General features: G+C 47.1%; 1 protein-coding gene across 14 annotated transcripts in view; it reads left to right on the top strand.

Annotated features, from left to right (window-relative positions):
• KYNU (kynureninase) overlaps nucleotides 1-24,622 on the top strand; it is a 461,407-nt gene that overhangs the window by 264,718 nt on the left and 172,067 nt on the right. For 13 of the 14 annotated variants that reach the window (XM_033945496.1, XM_033945497.1, XM_033945483.1 and 10 more), the window contains one exon: nucleotides 23,719-23,760. Coding sequence is in view for 4 of the 14 variants with exons in the window: in XM_033945497.1 (XP_033801388.1) it covers nucleotides 23,719-23,760 (42 nt within the window). In the remaining 10 variants the exon portion in view is untranslated. Of the gene's footprint in view, nucleotides 1-16,428; nucleotides 16,481-23,718; nucleotides 23,761-24,622 lie in introns of those variants that run through there. The other variant, XM_033945488.1, reaches the window with a different exon arrangement.

The raw sequence follows: 24,622 nt of genomic DNA, 5'->3' as shown, positions 1-24,622 counted from the left end.
AAGAACACCGAGGAGGCTGGAGAGCTGGCAGCAGCACCAGCAGTCACTTTGGAGACACTTTTGATGGCCATAAAGAGCTTGGATTTGACAGTGGGGGGAAAAAACCGAACGACATGGAGGTACTGGTAGCCAAAGTTGATGCTTTCTCCTTAAATATCGATAAAGTACAGCAAGATTGTATGGAAACTGTTACATTGAAATAATCAATATCTGTAGTTATTAAAGAGGTTAAGGAGTGAGCTACTTTGATAGTGAACTTTGGTTCTGAGCAAAACCTCACATCTGTTATGAGAATCTACTTAAAAAAAGAAATGATTCCATTTTGTGGACAGAATATGGATATATCCAGATGTGATGAAATTAACCCAAGAGAGACAAAGATTTTCTTGCAATGAGAGAGGAAACAAAAAAATTGGGAACTACCTTTTTGCTAGCATAGCCCTGTAAATGTGTAGTTAAATATTTGTTTGAGATAATGTGTTTTTCTTCCCTGAGCATCTGAGATCCTTTTTGGCCCTTAAGAAGTTAACTAGTGGGTTGGGATGAAGCAAAAGGGCAAGAGCCGAGGCTTAGCCTTTTAAGCCTTTTCTTTTTTAATTGCTTAATGTAAAACGTCTCCCTCTAAATTCTATCTTCTCCCCCTTAATATAGTGGTCTAAGGAAGAGACCAAATCCAATAAAATATTTTCTTAATATTATTTCTTTTGTTTGAATTTCCCTTATTGGAAATGACTCTGTATTTCTAGAATGAATATAAAAAAATAGACCGTTTCTAGTATAGGCAGAAAATGGCCAATTTTCCGTTATCTGAAATAATGACCATGTGCTAATGTTGCTGTTAGCTTGTGACTATTAACCAAAATTCGTGTGTGAGCCCTTGCCTTCACGTAGTCTATAGGTGGTAAAGGCTCATGTGTTAATTCTGCACTAAAAGATTAGCACAGAAACGCCCACGCTCTGCCCTCAGACATGCTCCCTCAGCCAAAAAATGAAATAGTTTTTTTAGTACATAGGTAGCACATGAAGATTTGGAAACTTACCAACAGAACTGAACACATCCCCATCTGGACATCTGAATTCTAATCTCAACTTTCTATATAAACTGGACCTTCATATCGGTAGCATGGAATGTTGCTACTCTTTGGGTTTTGGTGAGGTACTAGTGACCTGGGTTGGCCACCATGAGAATGGACTCCTGGGCAATATGGACTCAGTATGGCTATTCTTATGTTCTTACGTGAGCCAAGTATAGGACAATGAAGCCATTGTAACCTCACTGATGAGGTTGGCTCTGAGGCACTGTGGAATGAGGCATTTTGACATCACAATCTCAGCTCTGGAATGTTGCTCTCACTGGGGTTCCCGAATCTTGCTATTCTTTGAGATGCTGGAATGTTGCTACTCTTTTTGCCAGGTTCTAGTAACCTGGATTGGCCACCGTAACAATGGGCTACTGGGCTTGATGGACCATCGGTCTGACCAAGTAAGGCTATTCTAATGCTCTTAAGTTCTTACATGTTTGCTATGACTCCACATTTTTTTTCCCTGAGTTTCCCTTGAGTGCTCCTTTTAGAAAGTTGTAGTAATCACCCCAACATCCTTAGGGTTTAATGGGCATCAGAGCATTTGCCGTGCGGCAGCTGCTAGCACGGCTTTGTAAAAGGGTGGGGGCGGGGAGGGAATAGATCCCACCATTGTATACAATAGTTTGGATTGTTTTTCCCTGTATGCACCTATTAGCACTCGACCACACTGAATTTCTTTTTTTTTAATTGAAAAATATTTCTTACAATGTTACAAACAAAGTAAAGACATGGATCACTTAAACACAATAATAAAGAAATTACAATAAAATGTTTAAAGTACTTAAACCGTGGAAATTCCATCTAGCCCACCAATTTTGAGAGGCATTATTCATTAAATTCAAACTAAAGACATATTGGAAATCAAAAGAAAAACATTACGGGAGGAGAGAAAAAAAAAAAAAACCCAACTCCAACCTCCCCTTTATTTTCCTTAATATCAAAGAGTGGTATAATATACTAAAACCCCATTTCTGAAAAAGAAATACAAAATCAACTAGGCTTTACTACCCTGAAGAAAATATTCTAGTTGTAATGGGTCCCAGAAAGCATGGGGCTCCTTTTACGAAGCTGCGTTAGCGGTTTAACGCGCGTAATAGTACGCGCTAAACTGCCAGCCGCGCTAGCTGCTACCGCCTCCTCTTGAGCAGGCGGTAGTTTTTCGGCTAGCGTGTGATGAAAAGTCCCGTGCGATAAAGTTGCTAATGCGGCTTTGTAAAAGGAGCCCATAATCTTTATCTTGGATATGTAGAAATCATTTGCAAGGGAATTTAAGAAAATAAGTAGCTCCCAACTCAATCGTTTTGGGTTTCAAAGTCATAAAAGGCTTTCCTCCTAAGCTGTTTAGCTCTTGAAACATCAGGGAACATCAAAACTTTATCTTCCGGAGAGCCCCTTGGACATCGTGGTGCCTACGTACCAATAGGCACTAGTAAGGACACCATTTGAACATCGGGTCATATCCCAGGTGTTAAGACACGCTCAATCCTTAAGGTTGGTTAATTTTCCTTCTATCCATTTGTTATCTCCTGAGATATTTCTTCGGAAATATCTTAAGGAGACACTAGGGGTAATTAATTTTGATGCAATGGTATTTTCAAATTTATATTATGTTCCTCAAAAATAAAGAAGCTCCCAGCTGAAGAGGGGATCGATCAATTAATTAATATTGATTTTGATTTAACTAATTTCTTGGAGGATTCACAGGACACAATTCCAACACTTGCCACTCTCTTAATTTCTTGTCTAAATGAATTAGACAAAACACTGACCACACAATTTCATCAGTCATTCAAATGCCTAATTCCTCAGTCTTCCCAACTCTTCACAATCAGCTGGTTATTTAGTACCATGTGTAATTACTTCTGAGTCACTTGCATCCCGTTTCACCTTCATACTATGGGCTCCTTTTACTAAGCTGCAATAGCGGTTTTAGCGCGCGCTAAATTGCCACATGCGCTATACGCTAACGCCAGCATTGAGCTGGCGTTAGTTCTAGCCACGTAGCACGGGTTTAGCACGTGTGGCAAATCTGTGTGCGCTAAAAACGCTATCACAGCTTAGTAAAAGGAGCCCAAAGTATGAAGGTGAAAGGGGACGCAAGTGACTCAGAAGTAACCTCACTTTTCAAGGAAAGGGTGATGAATGCATGGAATGGCCTCCTGGTGGAGGTGCATAAGAGCATAAGAATTGCCATACTAGGACAGATCAAAGGTCCATCAAGCCCAGGATCCTGTTTCCAATAGTGGCCAACCGAGGTCCCAAGTACCTGGCAGAGACCCAAAGAGTAGCAACATTCCAGAGCTCCTATTATGATGTCATAATGCCTCATTCCACCAATGCCTACGAGTCAGTCTCATCACTGATATCACAATGGCTTGATTATCCTAGACTTGGCTCACATAAAAACATAAGAATTGTCATACTGGGACAGACTGAAGGTTCATCAGACTGAAGGTTCGTCAAGCCTGGGACAGATTGAAGGTTCATCAAGTGTCCTGTTTCCAACAGTAGCAAACCCAGGTCCCATGTACCTAGCCAGATCCCAAGTAGTAGTGGAGATAAAAAATGTATCTTAATTAAAGAAAGCTTGGGACAAATACATTGGATCTGTAAGGACAAAGAAGGGATAGATGGCATAGATGGGCAGAACAGATAGGCCATATGGCTTTTACGTGCCTTCATTTTTCTGTGTTTCTATTTCTTTACACTCTCTGTTAGAGTGATGTGCATTCATTAGCATGCATAGAGATTCTGCACTTTTATATGCATGGGAAAAATGTACAGCTGGCCCTATAAATATAATAGATTAGATTATATGGCATATGCAACCTATGACATCTGACATGATATCTCATTAGACTAGAATATGACTCACATATGGCTTTATAAATCATCATACTGCAAATGCCTGAGAATTTTGTGCATGCCCTGGAATGGGGCAAATTGAATGTGCTTTTTTTTTTAATTCTAAAAGAGATAAATTTGCAAGAGAAAAACATTTTCAATGGAAACAGCCAGAGATAATCTAAAATTCAGCAACGTCAGTACTAAAAGCAGTCTTGGTTTATAATTCACAATACAGTAATTCGGAGTACATTCTGTTCTTCTGCTCCTTGATTTTAAGTTGCCAAGAGACCATCATATCTTGCAGCAAGGTGTCCTTCCGCTTGGCAATCAGAAAATGGAAACTTGTCCATTACAGCAGTGATTCCCAACCCTGTCCTGGAGGAACACCAGGCCAATCGGGTTTTCAGGCTAGCCGTAATGAATATGCATGAGAGAGATTTGCATATGATGGAAGTGATAGGCATGCAAATTTGCTTCATGCATATTCATTAGGGCTAGCCTGAAAACCCAATTGGCCTGGTGTTCCTCCAGGACAGGGTTGGGAATCACTGCATTACAGTATCATCAGTTAGTGTCAACTGAAAATGTACATACGTCTACTTTGTTGTTAAAGTACTCAAAGTTTAACACAATAAAATGGTCTGGCAGAAGATTATATACCACTTCCTTAAGTAATCAGGCAATTTTTGCTGCCTTTGAGATTTTATCGCTTTACGGGTTCTAAATGGAAGTAAGGGCATGTTTGATCATCCTGCCCCAGAATATCAATCAGTACGTTTAAGTTGCAGATGAGGATAAAGGGCTAGATTCACTAAAGTCAGCGATCGTCACCAGGGCCGCCAGAAATTTCTGGGCCCCTTACTGAGCAATCCTATTGGGCTCCCCACGCACCCCTTCCCCCCCTGACCCCCCTTCTTCCATGGGTCGAATACACACATACTTTTCTCTGTCGCCGCACTCTTTGACCAAAAGATTTGTAAGCCTGCAACCACGTCAAGGTAGACTCTTTCAGCAGGGCCCTAACCTAACCTAAACTAATCTATACCTATCTATTCTAAACTAACATATGTCTAATACTGAACTAATAACAAACTAACAAACATTTGCATAATAAATAACTAATAAATAATAGTGCTAGTAGCTATAATTCACTTTTGAATGTAAAATCTCAGTTAAGGATTTCTTTTGACCTTTGTAGGCCAGAAGTAGATCACAATTGCACAATATTTTTTGTAACAAGTATAAAATGTGTTTTTATAAATACTGTAAGCTTAATAAATATTACAGAAAAAACTACACGTCTGAGCGCATATCTGAACATACACATCTGTATGATCCCATCCTCCTCAGCTTGCCTATAGCTGCATCATGCATGTTAAAAATGTACGATATGTTGATATGTGCACCTTCCTTCCTTCCCATCCATCCTCCTCAGCCTGTCCTTACACATCCACAGCTGCATGTTAATGATGATGTATATGTTATGATGATAAATAAGTGCATATGAGCACATCATTAACATGCAGCTATGGATGAATATATAATGATGTTATGAGTGTGCACCTCTTCCTTCCCATCCTCCTCAGCATGTCACATTACACAGACTTTGTGTAATGTAACATGCTGTATGTGACATGCTAAGGAGGATGGGAAGGAAGAGGTGCACACTCATAACATCATTATATATTCATGAATCAATCTGATAATCATCACCACCAGGCTGTGTGTGTTATGGGATGGAGGAAGAAAGGTGCATGTTTAAATTGCGCGGGGACAGAAATCCCACCCATCCCCACCCGACCCCGTGAGGAATCCCCTCCGTCCCCACCCGTCCCTATAAACTACAGAAATAGTTATTTCATTTAATTATGCTACTGAATTAAAGGCTCTGGTAGAAACCCATTTAAAAATATGCAAAAAGACTTTATTAATTTGGAAATATTAATTGGGAAGAATACATACTTTGTAAACGGGTTTCTACCAGAGCCTCTAATGTTTATAAATTTTTATCAACAGAACTAATATACTACTTTATCCTGAAGCAAAAAAAAAAAAAATAATAATAATTTTTTTCCTACCTTTGTTGCCTGGTTTCTGCTTTCCTCATGTTCTCATTTAATTCTTTCTATCCACTGTCTCTCTTCTTTCTGCGTCTTCCATTTGCTCTGTTACTGTGCCTCTCCCTTTCTCCCCCCTCCCAAATTGGTCTGGCACGCATCTTCTTCCCTCCGCTCCCCCCATAGTCTGGCATCTCTGCCTTCTTCCCTGCCAGTGTCTTCTCCCCACTCTCTCTTCCCCATTTCCTTTCAGCATCCTTCTTCCCCCATCTTCCCCATGTCCTGTCAGCATCCTTCTCCCCCCTCTGTCTTCCACATTTGCTTTCAGTGTCCTTCTCCCCCTTTGTCTTCCTCATGTCCTTTCAGCGTCCTTCTCCCCCCTCTGTCTTCCCCATGTGCTTTCAGCGTCCTTCTCCACCCCTTTGTCTTCCCCATATCCTTTCAGGGTCCTTCTCTCCCCTCTGTCTTCCCCATGTGCTTTCAGCGTCCTTCTCCCCCCCTCACGTCTTCCCCATATCCTTTCAGCGTCCTTCTCCACCCCTTTGTCTTCCCCAGTGCTTTCAGTGGCCATCTCCCCCCTCAGTTTTACCCATTTCCCTTAAGCGTCTTTTCTTCTCCACTCCACCTTTCCTTCCTTTCTCCCTCCCTGCCCCTTACCTTTGTTGCGCTTCCCCACCCGACCGACAACAGAACAGGCCCGGTCGGACAAACCTCCCTGCCCTGTAGCAGCGAATCTAAATTACCTTCTTACAGCAGCTGGAGTATTGAAGCTGCTGTAAGAAGGTAATTTAGATTCGCTGTTACAGGGCAGGGAGGTTTGTCGGCCGGGCCTGTTGTCGGTCGGTCAGGAGAAGCGCCACAAGGCTAAGGGGACCTGACCGGCTGTGCACACTACCCTCCATGGCTGCACCCGGGGCGGGGCGGAGCGGACCGCCCCCCCTCCCTTCGGTAAACGACTGCCTTTTCCCTACCTGCCCTGCCGCAAGCAGCCGACCGGAAGTCTTCCCGATGTCAGCGCTGACATCGGGAAGACTTCAGTTCGGCTATATGCGGCAGGGCAGGTAAGGAGAAGGAGAGGAGACTATGCTTGCGACCCTGGGGGAGCCCAGGCCCCCTGTCAGCTCCGGGCCCCTGAATGCAGGACTGGTAGTACTGCCCTGATGGCGGCCCTGATCGTCGCTAAACCTATGAAAACAGGTTTAGCGACGATCACTGCTTAACCGACATGATTCACTAAGCGGCCCTCGATCGCCCATTTTCTGATCCAGCCATGCAAATTAGTAAATCCCCATGAAAAATAGTCAAGCGATTGATTCACTTAAATTGCTTGGCTATTTAGCATTGGGTTTTACCGATCTTAAAACTTGTTACCGGCAGGTCTGCCTGGGGTTTATTTTTTTCATTTTATTTCAATGGCACAGATATTCTGCGTACATTACACATGCAAAATATCTGTCCCTTAAAAAAAAAAAGAAAAAAATCCCCAACTGCCGGCCCTCCTCATCGACCCCTGACAATCACGCACCCCCCTTCCACGACAATTGCAGCGACCCACACAAACCTAAAACAAAAGGCAGGAGGGATGTCCACTCCCTCCTGCCATGAAGGACCTCCCCATCCACCCCGAAGAAAAATGCAGGAGGGATGCCCACTCCCTCTTGCCCTGATGCATCAGGAGGAGCCTAATGCCCTTATTGGCTCAGATGCCTTGGGCTCCTCCCTTGGGAGGGGCCTGAGACATCTGAGCCAATCAGTGTCTTCCTTAGGCTCTTTCTACCACTTAGGCTCCTTCCTAATGAAGTCCTTGATTAGCTCAGATGCCTCAGGCCCCTCCCAAGGGAGGAGCCTGAAGTATCTGAGCCAATCAGAATCTTAGGCCCCTCCCCGTGCATCACATGGGCATCCCTCCTGCTATTTTTTCAGGTAGTAGGCAGGTGCCTTCGGGGCAGGAGGGAGTGGGCATTTCTCCTGCCCTCTTTTTGGGATACTGAGGAGGACGGTAGCTCAGGACTGCTAGAGTGGGGGGGAGGGCTTTTTAATGGGACAGATGGTACGCAGAACATCTGTTTCATTAAAAAAAAAAAAAAAAGCAGAAGCCCTGACAGCAGTGACAGGAGGCTGCTTCCCCTGTCACTACTGTTAGGGCTCTGCATTGTGTCAATCGCTCACTGAGCGACTGAGTCGGTTTGTTTGCATGCAAATGATTTTAATAGTAAATCAATCGCTGTTGGAAAATCGGCCAACAGCGATTGAGTCACTATTGTTAGTAAAACTAGCCCAAAGTATTTAAAGTAGCCTCAGAGTACTGCTCAGGCTTTTCTATCCAAATCAGTCTGTAGATGTCTGATTTTTTTTTCCAGTAATTGAAAGTAGTCTATGATAAACTGTGCTGGAATAATTCCTCTACCAAGCAACAAGTCTAGATGGTGAGACATTGGCCTTAAGGTCTGCTGTTCTTGGTACTTCCTGTCTTACCTCCACTTCTCTCGGAGAGTGATCTTCATGTATATGTATGTACCTTGCAGAGTGGTTCTTGAAGGTCACTGTGATGTGCATTAGAGACACACCCTCCGCACACACCTCTCCATGTAAAATGGCCGAACACCTCAAATTCTTTTCCCTCTCCTCACCTGCTCGTATATCTGGTATCTCCTCTCTGCCTGGCTGGCCAGCTATTGTTAATTTTTGAGCTTGGGCAGAGGACACTGATAACACAGACGAGGGCTGTGTTTTCATGCTATCTGTGGAACAAACAGCATGTGCAACTGACAGTATAATAGAAAGAGAGACCAATTCCCCTCTGCATGTTCTAAATTGGCCTCCATCTCCCATTTGAAATAAGAATGGCATATTTTATAATAGGGACCTATACAATTTGAAACAGATTGCCTATTTTTATTCCTATTTTGTAAAGACATAGGGCTGCTTTTACTGCGCTGCGATAGCATTTTTAGCGCGCACAGGATTTTAGTGCACGCTAAACCCATGCTACGCGGCTAGAACTAATGCCAGCTCAATGCTGGCATTAAGGTCTAGCGTGAGTGGCAATTCAGCGCGCGCTAAAACCGCTATCGCAGCTTAATAAAAGGAGCCCATAGAATGGGAGAAAACAAGGGATATGGATGTCTACATGGCAGCATCAGAATGTCCAGCTTATGAAATGAAACTAGAAAACCCAAACGAAAGAACACCCAAAATATAGTACAAAAATAGTTCTAAAGGAGTCAATGTTTGAGAGAAAGGGTTTCACCAATTTTTTTTTTAATTTTTAAATTAAATTATTTTTAAATTTATGGGAGGTCTCAGTGTGGATTGATAAAGTCAAGTAAATGCCAAGGGTTTAATACTTCAACCTGTGCTTGCTTCCGATATTTATCAAATGGTTTGGCATTACAGTTAAGTACATAAGAATTGCCATACTGGGACAGACCAAAGGTCCATCAAACCCAGTATCCTGTTTCCAACAGTGGCTGACCTAGGTTCCAAGTACTTAGCTAGATCCAAAGTAATAAAACAAATTTTATGCTGCTTATCCTTGGAATAAGCAGTGGATTTCCACAAGCCATCTCAATAATGGCCTATGGACTTCTCTTTAAGGAAATTATCCAAGTCTTTTTTAAGCCCCGCTAAGCTAACTGATTTCAGCATATTCTCCGGCAATGAATTCCAGAGTTTAATTACACATTGTGTGAAGAAATGTTTTCTCCGGTTTCTTTTAAATCTACTACTTAGTACTTTCATCACATGCCCCCTAGTTCTAGTATTTTTGGAAAGAGCGACCAAGCGATTCAGATCTACCCTTTCCACTCCACTCAGTATTTTATAGACCTCAATCATATCACCCTGACCATCTCTTCTCTAAGCCGAAGTCACTAAGCTTCAGAAAAAAAATAAACTCATGTTTCTAAAATGGTTAATATAAACACTTAGGGCCAGATTCTATAAATGCCACCAAAAGTTATGCAGTGGTAGCCACCCTACAGCTGCCTAACTTAATTGGTGTAATTGAGTTTAAGTGGTACAATAATTGGTTGTGCCATTAAAACCCAATTAAACCTTCGTTAAAAAAAAAAAAAAAAAGCTACGCGGCCTCAGGGACTGGCACCCATGATCCCTGGCGGATAGCAGCACATACTGACACCAAAGCCTGGAAGTGGGCATGGCTAAAGGCGGCACCAGACTTCAGCATCAATATGCACTGCTGGCCGCAATCCAGGAAGGACCCTGGGCATCTATAAAACTCTGGCTTACATTTCTAGCACCTAGGGTCCTTGGGAGACTTGGTTCTGGAAGCAGCGCCTGTCAGTGACTGACACAAGGCAGGCACACATTTTGTAGATGCCTGCATCGGCAGGTGCCGCTCACAGAATCGGGAACTTAGGTTAAGCAATATAAACCTGTATGTGTCAACCTTTAAATATTCGATCCTTCTGATATTTTATACATTTATGATTCCAAAATGGATGTTCCTACCTAAGCTTACCAGATATTTGGATTTACCCAGAGATGTCCTCTTTTTAGAGGGCATGTCCAGATGTCTGGATGGCTTTTCAAAACCCGGCACTTTGGGTTTTGAAAAGCTTCTTCTTTGGGACTGCCCTCCCGACTAGAACAGGTTGGCGTGGGGGGAATGGGGCAGAACTGGGCGTGCCTGGGGGCGGGGCTTTGGGTCCTGATTTTATTTAACTAACATCTGGTAAACCTGTTCCCTGCCACACATAAAAAGCTTATGAACATCTATCTCTCCATGTATTTTATGACAAGCTATATGGCAGCAGATTCTGATTTAAAATACTTATAGACTTCCTAACCTGGAAGTTTCAATTCCAATTGGTGCATTCTTTCTAAAATGTGCCTCTTAATGTTTAAAAGTTCATATGTTTCTCATTTTGGCTTTTAGAGAATTGTTTTGAGAGGAACGGTGTTAAGGTAAACATGATTGCTGAGTGCATTTTTCAAAAGCTCAGGAGGGAGCCCAGTGGCCTGGAACATAATAGTGGGCGGGGGTTGTAAAACTAAAGATTCTCCTGAGGTCCTGTAATATCTTTTCACCAGCCCTGTATCCTGCTGCTCTGTGGCCTTCTTGCCTGTGCCTGTGTCTGATGGCGGTAATTTGTTTTCCTTTCACACACCATGGCATGTGTTCTCTCTTTCCCACACATTCCCACTCCCTCGTCTTCTTCTTCTTAGCCCTGCTCTCCTGCCCCTTTGGCAGACTAATGCCTGGTTGATATGCTAGTATTCTGTCACAGAATTCGGGTACCCAATGCCATTACAGAATACGTGGTCACTGCCTGGCATCGCAGTTCCTAAAAGGAGGCATCCATTTATAGAACTGCCACCTAACTGGCATGTTTTTGCACTTACCAATACTTTAGCAACACAAATCAATGGGTAATAAGTGCAAAGCGCTGTAGTAGCCACTGGGGGCATGCTCAGCATGTGTCTTGCAGTTACTGCACGGTGGAGCAACCAGACATTCAATGCTCCCTCCCCCCTCTCCCCCCAAACACACACACATGACCGTCACCTTACCCTTTAAATACCTGAGTTGGCAGGGATCCCCAAGCCCAGTCAGTTGAAGAGGTCCTCCTCTGGTGGCCATAAATTCCCCAATGCTGGCAGTCAGTAGCACTTTCCATGGGCTACTGTCTTGCTAGTCTCCCCCTCCCCCCCCCACCACACACACACAGAAAGGCTCAGTTTTTGTGCACAAACTGATCATATGTTTGGGGAGGGGGGGCAGTATGGCAGTGACCCATGAAAGGGATGCTGACTGCGTGTATTGGGGAGTTTTAAGATGCTAGAGGAGGACTCCATCTACAGGCAGGGCTTTGAGGATCCTGACAACTATAGCAAAGGCACCACTATTTAGAGGGGGAGGGGCTGAGTCCAGGCTCCATTTTGGCTACGCAAGGGACGTTCTTACTGGACAAGTGACAGCACGAGGCAAATTTGTGTATTAACTGCAATGTGCTGGCTATGTTCACCACCCATTCATTTCCCGTCCCTTAGCACTGTATGCAATTAATGTGCAAAGAAGTGCAAGCTGTCACGCCAGCGTGGTAACAACTGACATGCTCACGAACTAATGGCATGCACTAATATACAGGTTAAATGCTTAACTCACTTTAGTAATAGGGCTCCCAAATTGTTTAAGGTGTGCTTATGAACACAATATATGTTGAAAGTAGAAGCAGGGAAAATGTCCATTATAAAAAAAAACGTCCAAAAGGAGGGTGTTTTTGATAATTGCCTGCCTTTACGTTCAGCTGTTTAAATGCCCAGACCATCACTACGTCTAAACTTATAACATATACCGTATTTTCGCGGATATAACGCGCGCGTTATACGTGATTTTACGTACCGCGCATACCCCTCGCGCGTTATATGCCTGAGCGCGGTATACAAAAGTTTTTAAACATAGTTCCCACCCCGCCCGACGCCCGATTCACCCCCCCAGCAGGACCGCTCGCACCCCCACCCCGAACGACCGCTCGCACGCGCTCCCACCCGCACCCGCATCCACGATCGGAGCAAGAGGGAGCCCAATCCCTCTTGCCCGGCCGACTCCCCGACGTCCGATACATCCCCCCCCCGGCAGGACCACTCGCACCCTCACCCCGAAGGACCGCCGACTCCCCAACAATATCGGGCCAGGAGGGAGCCCAAACCCTCCTGGCCACGGCGACCCCCTAACCCCACCCCGCACTACATTACGGGCAGGAGGGATCCCAGGCCCTCCTGCCCTCGACGCAAACCCCCTCCCCCCAACGACCGCCCCCCCCAAGAACCTCCGCCCGTCCCCCAGCCGACCCGCGACCCCCCTGGCCGACCCCCACGACACCCCCACCCGCCTTCCCCGTACTTTGTGTAGTTGGGCCAGAAGGGAGCCCAAACCCTCCTGGCCACGGCGACCCCCTAACCCCACCCCGCACTACATTACGGGCAGGAGGGATCCCAGGCCCTCCTGCCCTCGACGCAAACCCCCCTCCCTCCAACGACCGCCCCCCCCCCAAGAACCTCCGACCGACCCGCGACCCCCCTGGCCGACCCCCCCACCCCCCTTCCCCGTACCTTTGGAAGTTGGCCGGACAGACGGGAGCCAAACCCGCCTGTCCGGCAGGCAGCCAACGAAGGAATGAGGCCGGATTGGCCCATCCGTCCTAAAGCTCCGCCTACTGGTGGGGCCTAAGGCGCGTGGGCCAATCAGAATAGGCCCTGGAGCCTTAGGTCCCACCTGGGGGCGCGGCCTGAGGCACATGGGCCAAACCCGACCATGTGTCTCAGGCCGCGCCCCCAGGTGGGACCTAAGGCTCCAGGGCCTATTCTGATTGGCCCACGCGCCTTAGGCCCCACCAGTAGGCGGAGCTTTAGGACGGATGGGCCAATCCGGCCTCATTCCTTCGTTGGCTGCCTGCCGGACAGGCGGGTTTGGCTCCCGTCTGTCCGGCCAACTTCCAAAGGTACGGGGAAGGGGGGTGGGGGGGTCGGCCAGGGGGGTCGCGGGTCGGTCGGAGGTTCTTGGGGGGGGGCGGTCGTTGGAGGGAGGGGGGTTTGCGTCGAGGGCAGGAGGGCCTGGGATCCCTCCTGCCCGTAATGTAGTGCGGGGTGGGGTTAGGGGGTCGCCGTGGCCAGGAGGGTTTGGGCTCCCTTCTGGCCCAACTACACAAAGTACGGGGAAGGCGGGTGGGGGTGTCGTGGGGGTCGGCCAGGGGGGTCGCGGGTCGGCTGGGGGACGGGCGGAGGTTCTTGGGGGGGGGCGGTCGTTGGGGGGAGGGGGTTTGCGTCGAGGGCAGGAGGGCCTGGGATCCCTCCTGCCCGTAATGTAGTGCGGGGTGGGGTTAGGGGGTCGCCGTGGCCAGGAGGATTTGGGCTCCCTCCTGGCCCAATATTGTCGGGGAGTCGGCGGTCCTTCGGGGTGGGGGTGCGAGTGGTCCTGCCGAGGGGGGAGAAGAATCGGACGTCGAGGGGGGGCATCAGGCTTTCAGGATGGGGACAGGACTTCAAGGGGGGACAGGCAGACCTTCAAGGGGGGACAGGCAGACCTTCAAGGGGGGACAGGACTTCAAGGGGGACAGGCACGGAGAGGCGGGGCAGTGCACCGAAAGTCAGGGCGGGTGAACGGTGAGTCGGGGCAACCAGAGGAGAGTCGGGGCAGTGCACCGAAAGTCAGGGTGAGTCGGGGCAACCAGAGGAGAGTCGGGGCAGTGCACCGAAAGTCAGGGTGAGTCGGGGCAACCAGATGAGAGTCGGGGAGAGCGAAAGGAGAGTCGGGGTGGCCAGAGGAGAGTCGGGCAGCATGCGCGTTATATGCCTGAGCGCGGTATAGAAAAGTTTTTGTACATATCATCGTGATTTCTGCGCGCTATACCCCTGTGCGCGTTTTACAATGGTGCGCGTTATATCCGCGAAAATACGGTAATCAACCTAAAAAAACCCTAAGCCCCAAACGTCCAAAACAAGGGCTTTTAGGCAAAGGAGGAGCCAGTCCATAGCCTAAAAGCTGGAATCTGTAACCGGTGTCTGTCAAAAACAACACCAGTTACAGAATCCCCCCCCCAACGACTTTGGGGCAAGAGGGAGCCCAAGCCCTCTTGCCCCGCGATCCCCAACCCTCCCCGATGACTTTGGGGCAAGAGGAATCCCAGGCCCTCCTGCCCTGTGGCACCCCTGACCTCCCCGACGACATCGGGGCAAGAGGGAGCCCAAGCCCTCTTGCCCCGTGATCCCTAACCCCCCCCCACCTGCTGAGTCCAATGGGGCCAGGAGGGAGCCCAAGCCCTCCTGGCTCTGCGATTTCCAATCCCCCTCCACGATCCGGCCAGGATGGAGCCCAAGCCCTCCTGGCCTGTCAATACCCCCTAACCCCCATCCCCCACTAAAATATGGGCAGGAGGGATCCCAGGCCCTCCTGCCCTCAACGCAACCCCCCCAAGACCAGCCTCCCAAACCCCTGATCGCCCCCTCCCCGCTGACCCATGACCCCCCCACTGATCCCACGATCCCCCCACCCCCAATCCCACTCCCCATACCTTGAAATCGTTGGCCGGACAGGGTTGGGTCCATGTGCTTAAGGCCCTGCCCACAGGAAGGGCCTAAGGCTCCTGGGCCTATTCTGGTTGGCCCAGGTGCTTCAGGCCCCACCTGTGGGCGGGGTTTGAGCCGCCTGGGCCAATCCGGCCCCATTCCTGAGATGGCTGGCCTGCCGGACGGGTGGGCTTGGCATCTGTCCGGCCAACTATTTTAAGGTATGGGGGTGGGATTGGAGGTGGGGGGTCGTGGGGTCAGCCGGGGGGTTGCGGGTGGGCGTGGGGGGCGATCGGAGGGTCGGTCATGGGGGGTTGCATCAAGGGCAGGAAGGCCTGGGATCCCTCCTGCCCCTATTTTAGTGTAGGGTGCGGGTTAGGGGGTGTTGCCGGGCCAGGAGGGCTTGGTCTTCCTCCTGGCCCCATCGGACTCGGTGGGGGGTGAGGGGGGGGTTGAGGATCACGGGGCAAGAGGGCTTGGGCTCCTTCTTGCCTCGATCTTCATCGGGGATTCGGGGGTGCCGCGGGACAGGAGGGCTTGAGCTCCCTCTTGCCCTGATAGTGTCGGGGAGGTCGGGGGTACCGCGGAACAGGAGGGCTTGAGCTCCCTCTTGCCCCAATAGTGTCGGGGAGGTCAGGGGTACCGTGGGGCAGGAGGTCTTGGGCTCCCTCCTTCCCCGATAGTGTCGGGGAGGTCGGAGGTGCCTCGGGGCAGGAGGGCTTGGGCTCCCTCCTGCCCTGATCGTTGTTGGGGGGGAAGGGTGGATCACGGCAGGGGAGATGAGCCATCTCTCCTGCCGTGATCATTGCTGTAGGGGGTAGGCAGGTTGCTGGGGCCGCTGTACTGATCGCAGCAGCCACCATCAGCTCAGCGGCCCCTTTTCGGCACTTATACCTGTTTTGACTTGGTCTAAGCCAAAACGTATAAGTGCCGACCAGGCAACCTGCCTAAAGTTTTGGTTATACCTGCTGTACGCCTAGGTCTAGGTCGGCCCACCGCCCGTCCTTTCCCCTCCTCTAAAAACGCCTCTTTTCTCTCTGTGCGTTTAGAGGCAGGGGAAAAGCCTAAGCTGGTTTTAGATACGCCTAAAACCAGCTTTGTTTATGGGTACTTGGACGATCTGGCTTTTTGATCGCCCAAGAAGCTATTTAGGCCACTTTTTAGATGTTTTTGGGTTGTTGTTTTTTTATTATGAGCCTCATACTGTTTATCTCACACCTTTGCAGAAAACTCTGGGCTTCTTTGCATAGAAGTTTTGACAGACACAAAGAATGGCAGAATCCCTTAGGAAAGCATAGTTCATTCTGTTTGCTCAAGCAGACTTTGATGCAAATAACCTTTGCTCTGAAAGTTTATTGGGCTCTTGCAGTGGGTGTGCTTACATTTCCTGCTTAAAGCTAAATTGCTATTCTGATCTTGCTGAAAACAATGTGGAATTCTTGGATACAATCTCTTTAAAAGGTTTGTGAACATTTATAGGTATAATCAGGGATTTTTGTTGTTGTTGTTAATAATTTCATAGGACAAGAGACGTGCTATCAAGAATTGCTATTTTAAGCTTCATTTTTAATCTTTTATTGAAAGTTTTATATTTACAAATATTGAAAAAGAAGTTATTATTTTCTTGTTTTTGTAAGTATGTGATATGTGTGTAATTCTGTCATAAATTAAAGTGGTCAGCATGATGATACAAGCAAAAATATAAGAAGATTATAAACTAAATAGCATTTCAAGTTTTGGTGGTATTTTTCTTACCCCCCCCCCTTCTATTAAACTGTGCTAGCAGTTTTTAGCGCGGTGAGCTGCGCTGAATGGCCCGTGCTGCTCCTGATGCCCATAGAGTTCCATTGAGCATCGGGAGCAGCGCGGCTCTCTGCTCTAAAAACTGCTAGTGCAGTTTAATAGAAGAGGGGGGGGAAGTATTTGGATTTCTATAACATAAAATAAATAGTTTCCAGGGAATGTATCTATTTATTATCTATTTATTTCTAAAATTTCTAGATCGCCTATAACTAAGCGCTTAACAAAATAAAACATTCACGATAGTTCAGGACAACATAAAGGAAGAACATTACAATTACAGTACGATCACATACTAAAGCCCCCAAAGATAACCTCGAAAACTGAAGGAAATTATCCATCTCTTTTACAAAGTGCGCTAAGCTTTTTAGCGCATGCTAAATATTAGTGCGCGCTAAACACGAACTAAACACTATGGATGCATTAGCAGCTAGCGCACGCGTTGATTTATCATGCATTAAATCCACGCTGAAACGCTTAGCACGCCTTTGTAAAAGAGGGCCTATGTATTATCAATCTTCACTGAATTATAGCGCAATGATCACTGTTCAAGTTACATTAACTATCTCTACAACAAGATTTTAGAAAAAAGCCTCTACATGCAGTTCGTTCTTTAACATTTTCTTAAACTGTAACTTGTCAGAACAGGTCCTCAGGATACCAGGGAAACAATTCCACTATCTACTATGATAAGTTTATGAATATTAGGAAATGTTCTTGCTTTGCAGTTGGTAATGCAGACCCTGAAATTATATATATGGGTTAATATTAATGTGACCATCTGTCCCGTTTTGAACAGGACCATCCCATTTTTAGGTAGCCTGTCCCGTTGTCCCCATGAACAGCTTTGGGACGCCGAAATGTCCCATTATCAGAAAGAGAGCAACCCACTGCGGTGTTTTCCCTAGTGTCTTTGAGCCGGGCAGAGCGCCCAGCTAATTATCTCGCATGACATTGCGAGATGACAGACGCAGATCTACAGGCACAGGCAACTTCTGTCACCTGCGCCCCCCCCAACCAAACAATTTACCCCACACAAAGATGGTAACTGAGGTTTTCCTCCTCCCTCACCTACAGGCGACTCTGCGATTGGACGATGCTTACGCCTCTGACACCATTCCTTTGCAGAGCTCACGACTGGCTGCGCTGGGGGGGCAGGGGGCGGTGATGTACATGTGAGAGTATGCTCAAGGTGGCACCATCGGCTCAGTCTGGCGCTGTTTGGCAGTTGGTAGAACGGGGAGGGAGGGAGGGAGACCAGTCCTTGTGGAGGGACCTTCGCTCCCCTGATGGAGCCGGCGAAGGTAGCTCGCCTGGCGGTGCCTGCTTCTCGCCGGGCTCAGAGTTAGACGGAAGCCCAGGTGTGCGAGGGAAGAGTCGGCGGGGCCCAAGGCACTGCTGCATCCCGTGGGATCATGAACCTGCTTCAGGGCAATGCAGCCATACTCGTCCGCTCCATAGCACCCATCAACAGCTGAAAGTCACAACACACTGGCGGTGAGAACACTTAAAAATGAATAACATAACAATTGAATAACAAATGAATAACAATTACAATGTAAATATTGGCAAATTTGCTCTTCAGAAAAATATAAGGCCACATAAATTATTTATTTTCACGTGTTCATCCCTGTTCTTTTCATTAATAAATAAAAACTATGAAGAAATATGTGTTTTCTTGAATAGACATACTATTACCTAAAAATTAGTAGATGTGTCATTTTGAGGAATAAAATAAATGGTCACGTTAGTTAATATTCAAAATGTTTTAACTGGCCAGAAATGGATCCTGGCTGGTGAAATCACTTGTGCAGAGCTGTCAACTGACATTCAGCAGCACATAACTGGTTAAAGCCGCCAAATATCACCACAAACTGCTAAACTGAAAGCCAGCTATTTTGTGGGCAGTCAAAGTCAGTATATACGTATATGTTTAAGGGCTGGATGCACTAAACAGGATCGGTAAGACCACGTGGGTCCGCTCTGATACGATTTTTGGCCGATTATAAAAGAGCTATTGATATGTGATATATGTGATATGCAAATGATTTGTGCGAGGTTCGTGGTAATCCCTGTTTCTCCCGCCTGATTGATCACTATGAAAGTGACTCTCTTCACATGCGCAGAGTCGGTAGGGGAAGACTCCTGCCACTCAAGCTGTTATGAGCAGGAAATTTTATTTTATTTTTTTTTATGGGCACAGATGCTGTGTATGTGTTATACACGCATAATATCTGCCCCATTTAAAAAAGAAAAAAAGCCCTCACCCCCCGCCGATGATGGCCCTCAAGGAGGTGTCCCAAGACAAAACGGGGATAAATCAAACACTGTAAACCCAAGTGTATAGTGCTATAAATAGATCAAATGAATACTTTATATCAATATTCTCGGGGGTTAGGGGCAGAGCTGGCCTCCGAATGTTGAAAATTTGCAAATAACTTTTTGGCCGGCTCTGACCCACCCCCGCCTCCCTCCCGCCTTCCCCCCGGCATCCCGGACCTTACCTGGGTGGTCTAGCGGGCTTTCAGGTCAGGAGTGATCTTCCTACGCTCCTTCCCCGTGCAGATCACTGAGACAAAATGGCTGCGGGGAGTTCCCATAGTCTTTCTGTGTTTCTCCTTCTTTGAGAATGTCCTGCATCTTCCTCCCCTTTCAATTTCCCTTGGGAGCTTGGCTAGACAAACACATTATAGCAGGAAAAAAAAAATCCTGAATGATGATTGGGTTCTGCCCCAGAGGTCTCTAGGGGCCGCCACTGGCCCCTGGGCCTTGCATTGAAGAACACTGGCCTATATTCAGCACAGCCTAGGTTAACCAGCCACATCAAACTGCACAAAATATAAGCCCTTTTTATGTGATGATGGAGAGTGGAAGAGTAGCCTATTGGTAATGCAATAGCCTGGGGACCTGGGTTCAATTCTCACTACTGCTCCTTAAGTCTCTGGATAAGTCACTTAACCCTCCATTGCCCTAAATATAATATGTAAACCATTTTGACTGTAACCACAAAAAGATTATAGTTCAAATCCCTTTTCTTTCTTTTAACAGCATAAGAGATAACTGGCTGCCACTGTTTTTTAAGCTGTATGGGGGGGGAGGGGGGATCCTTCAACTGCATTGTTGCCAGTGGAGGGAGGGGAGGCAGTGCTTCAATTTACTGTTTTCATTCACTAGGGACAGGAAAGTTCCCAGGAGTCCTGCAGAACTTACATGGCCCAGCATTGAATATTCAGGAACAATTAGGGTTACCATATTTCAAACAGTAAAATCCTGGACACATGACCACACCCTCTCCTGCCCCGCCCCATTCTGTCTCAAACTCCACCCCATTCTGCCACAAACCCCACCCCCCCAAGCCTTTTCTTTCCTGCCGAGTCTGGAGGGTCTCTGAGCGTACACAGATGCATATGATGTTATCCACACGTGCTCAGAGGCCCTCCAGACGTGGCAGAGCTTTCCAAAAAGCCGGACAAACTGCCAGGTTTTGGAAAGTCCGTCCGGGCACCCAGAAAGTCCTCTAAAAAGAGGACATGTTTGGGCTTTCTTGGACATCTGGTAACCCTATGAATAATACAGCTATAAAACTGCTCACTATCCCCAGCTGAATATCTATCCCATACTAGGGTTATGATATGGCTCCAGAAAAAGGCTTGTGACATCTGGGCAGGGCCGCCATCAGAAATTTCTGGGCCCCTTACTGAGCAATCCTATTGGGCCCCCCACGCACCCCTTCCCCCCCCGACCTCCCCTTCTTCCATGGGCCGAATACACACATACTTTTCTCTGTCGCCGCACTCTTTGACCAAAAGATTTGTAAGCCTGCAACCACGTTAAGGTAAACTCTTTCAGCAGAGCCCTAACCTAACCTAAACTAAACTAAGCTATACCTATCTATTCTAAACTAACATATGTCTAATACTGAACTAATAACAAACTAACAAACATCTGCATAATAAATAACTAATAAATAATAGTGCTAGTAGCTATAATTCACTTTTGAATGTAAAATCTCATTTAAGGATTTCTTTTGACCTTTGTAGGCCAGAAGTAGATCACAATTGCACAATATTTTTTGTAACAAGTATTAAATGTGTTTTTATAAATACTGTAAGCATAATAAATATATCAGAAAAAACTACACATCTGAGCACATATCTGAACATACACATCTGTATGATCCCATTCTCCTCTGCTTGCCTATAGCTGCATCATGCATGTTAAAAATGTACGATATGTTGATATGTGCACCTTCCTTCCTTCCCATCCATCCTCCTCAGCCTGTCCTTACACATCCACAGCTGCATGTTAATGATGATGTATATGTTATGATGATAAATAAGTGCATATGAGCACATCATTAACATGCAGCTATGGATGAATATAAAAAAGAAACAATATTCTGTACAATTGTCAATTTATAAATCAGCGTCTTCTCCCCATTCTCTCTTCCCCATTTCCCTTCAGCGTCCTCAGCCCACTCTCTCTCCACTTTCCTTCAGCACACGCACATAAAAACAAGCAAGTAATATATATCATTTTCATTCTATTCATTCATAGAAATTAAAGTCTAAATAATGCCAGTCACATAACAAAACATGATTTTACAAAAATAATTCCCTGCACAGTCAAGCCTTCAAGGATTACTAAATGTCTTTCAGCAGTTCCCCTCCCTCCCTCCCCCTTACCTTTGTGGCCAACTCAAAATGATCTACCAACAATAAAATTTTAAAAACACAAAGCACGCTGTACGCAGAGAAAATGTTAATTATCATTTATATTCCGCGGGTTTTCAAATAGGTCAAGGCAGATGACTTTATGCAATGTCACCTCAGTAACAACTATACAAAAATAGACAAATATTCCCCCTCCCTTTTTACTAAAACGCGATAGCGGTTTTTAGCGCAGGGAGCTGCGCTGAATGCCCCACACTGCTCTCAATGCTCATAGGCTCCCTGCGCTAAAAAACGCTATTGCAGTTTAGTAAAAGGGGGCCATAGTGCAAAATATAGACAGCATATATAAATTCTCAAAGCAGACACATTTTGATCACTAAATTGAAAATAAAACCATTTTTCCTACCTTTGGTAATTTCATCAGTCTCTGGTTGCACTTTATTCTTCTGACTGTGCATCCAATATTTCTTCCCTTCTTTCAGCCTCCTGTATGCTTCCTCTCCTCCAGACCTCATTCCCTCCCCAAACTTTTTCTTTGTTTCACCCTGGCCTTCTTTCTTTTTCTCTCTCTCCATACCCCCTTTCTTTCTGTATGTCTGTTTTCCTCTCTCTCACCCTGCCCCCTTCTTTCTCTCTCCACACCCTCTTTCTTTCTGTATGTCTGTCTTTCTCTCTCTCTCTCTCTTTCCGTGCTACATTTTTCTTTGTTTCACCCTGCCCCCTTTCTTTCTTTCTTTCTTTCTGGCTTCCTGTCCCCCCTTTCTTTCTTTCTTTCTTTCTCCCTGCCCTCCCCTATGCCACCACCATTGGGGAATAGGCTGCCACTGCCGCCATCGGAAACAGGCCGGCGCCGAGTTCGTCCTGCTTCTCTTCCCCGCGGGGCCGACCAACTCTCGCCACCCGACGTCAATTCTAACGTCGGAGAGGACGTTCTAGGCCAGCCAGGCAGCGAATGGCTGGCCCAGAACGTCTTCTCCGACGTCAGAATTGACGCAAGTGGCGAGAGTTGGCCGGCCCCACAGGAAAAAGCAGGGAGAACTTGGCGCCGGCCTGTTCCCGATGGCGGCGGTGGCACTCAAGTGGCTAAAGAGCCGCAGTTTGCCGGCCTAGGAAGAACACTGGAGGGTGGCCAGCTGTGCATCCCCTTGGGACGTAAACCCGGGGCGGGGCAGACTGCCCCCCCACCCTGGTATGCCACTATCTGTACCTCACTCCCTCCCTATGACCAAAAATTCTCCTTTCTTCTATTCCCCGTGTACACAACCATCTCTTTCCCTCCCTTCCTCTCTCCCAAGTCCATGCCTTCTATGTCCAAAAACTCATTCCCTCCCCCACCTCAGCATCTCTTTACCTCCCTTCCTCTCTCCCAAGTCCATGCCTTCTGTGTCCAAAAACTCATTCCCTCCACCACCTCAGCATCTCTTTCCCTCCCTTCTTCTCTCCCAAGTCCATGCCTTCTGTGTCCTAAAACCCATTCCCTCCCCCACCTCAGCATCTCTTTCCCTCCCTTCCTCTCTCCCAAGTCCATGCCTTCTGTGTCCAAAAACCCATTCCCTCCCCCACCTCAGCATCTCTTTCCCTCCATTCCTCTCTCCCAAGTTCATGCCTTGTGTCCAAAACGCACTCCCTCCCCCCTTTTGTGTTCCGCGTTTGTCTCCCAGCCCATCTTTGCAACTTTCTCAGCAAAACGGAGCTCGAGCCGCGAGGCTTGTCTCCTGTTTCCCGCCTGCCCTGCCGCGCACAAATAGCCGACCGGAAGTATTCTCCGACGTCAGCGCTGACGTCGAAGGGCAGGCTTTGCTTAAGCCCTCCCTCCGACGTCAGCGCTGACATCGGGGAACACTTGCGATCGGCTATATGTGAGCTGCAGGGCAGGCAGGAACAGAAGACTAGCCTCGCGGCTCGAGATGTATTGAACTCCGCGGGTCCCCCGTCCAGCTCTCTCCTGTCCACGTGGGGCGGAACGCCCCTCCCCTAGACTGTGGCCTAGGACCCTGGGGGAGCCCGGGCCTCCTGTCAGCTCCGGGCCCCTGAATGCAGGACTGGTGGTACTGCCCTGATGGCGGCCCTGCATCCGGGTTTTACTTCCAGTGAAATCAATGAAAGTAAAATCTGGATGCTTCAATATACCATCCTTTACTGTATAATAGCAAAACTTGACTAACTTCAGTAGGATATTAGAACATACATATGACTGTTCTGTTTGCATTTTTTTTTTCTTTTCAGCTCTCATACTGTCAGAAAAGGGGAAACTACATATAAATATTGGTAAGTCAATGTTTAAGAGTTGCTCTGTTTACAGATTATAAGACGTATCACAGTGCCGTTATCAACTCCTCACAGTGCCTTTATCATATCCATCCTAAACATTTTAAATGAATTATTACTCTGCCAAGATCTTAGTATATAATCTGTTTGCAGGACTATGACTCATCCAGTTGGCTGAGTTACCCACTTAAGGCTAAGTTAGAATGTAGAATTCCTCAGCTGTATAAAGTGACTGAATAATAAGTGACGACATGAGTTCAAATATTTGTATTTTCAATTTTAAAAAAATGTGCAGACAGCTGAACATTCTTGCACAGGGGCCTTAGGCGTCTGAGCCAATTAGGATCTTAGGCCCGTCCCCATACATCAAATGATGCACCAAGGGGGGAAGGCCCAACATTTTGAATCAGCTGGCCTCAGAGCTGGAGGGACTGAGCCTCCCTCCTGCTCTCTTCAGACAAAGGTACTGGGGGGGTGGGTTGAGCATGGGTATGGGGGAGGTTAAGGGTAGCATCCAGTGGCAGGAGGGAGTAGGCATTCCTCCTGCCTTTTTGAGGGGAGAAGGGGGAAAGATACAGGATGTTTTTTTTAGGGGAGTGCCTGTCAAAGGGGGTGTCCTCCATTGACTGGAGTGAGTAGGCATCCCTCCTGTCATTTTCGCCGCTATGGGGGAGGGGGTGGTTCCCCGGTGCCGGTTTGTCGGGGAGGGTCGTCATCATTGGGGGGAGCTCTTCTTTTTTAATGAAACAGATAATGTGCGTGTGTAACACACCCACAACATCTGTCCATTAAAAAAAAAAAAAAAAGATTTCCTGCCCCAAACAGCTGAATGGCAGGAGGCTTCCCCTGCCTCCCAGCTGTT

Source organism: Geotrypetes seraphini, chromosome 5, assembly GCF_902459505.1.
Source record: "Geotrypetes seraphini chromosome 5, aGeoSer1.1, whole genome shotgun sequence".
Taxonomy (NCBI): Eukaryota; Metazoa; Chordata; class Amphibia; order Gymnophiona; family Dermophiidae; genus Geotrypetes; species Geotrypetes seraphini.
This window is presented reverse-complemented; position numbering and strand designations above follow the sequence as displayed.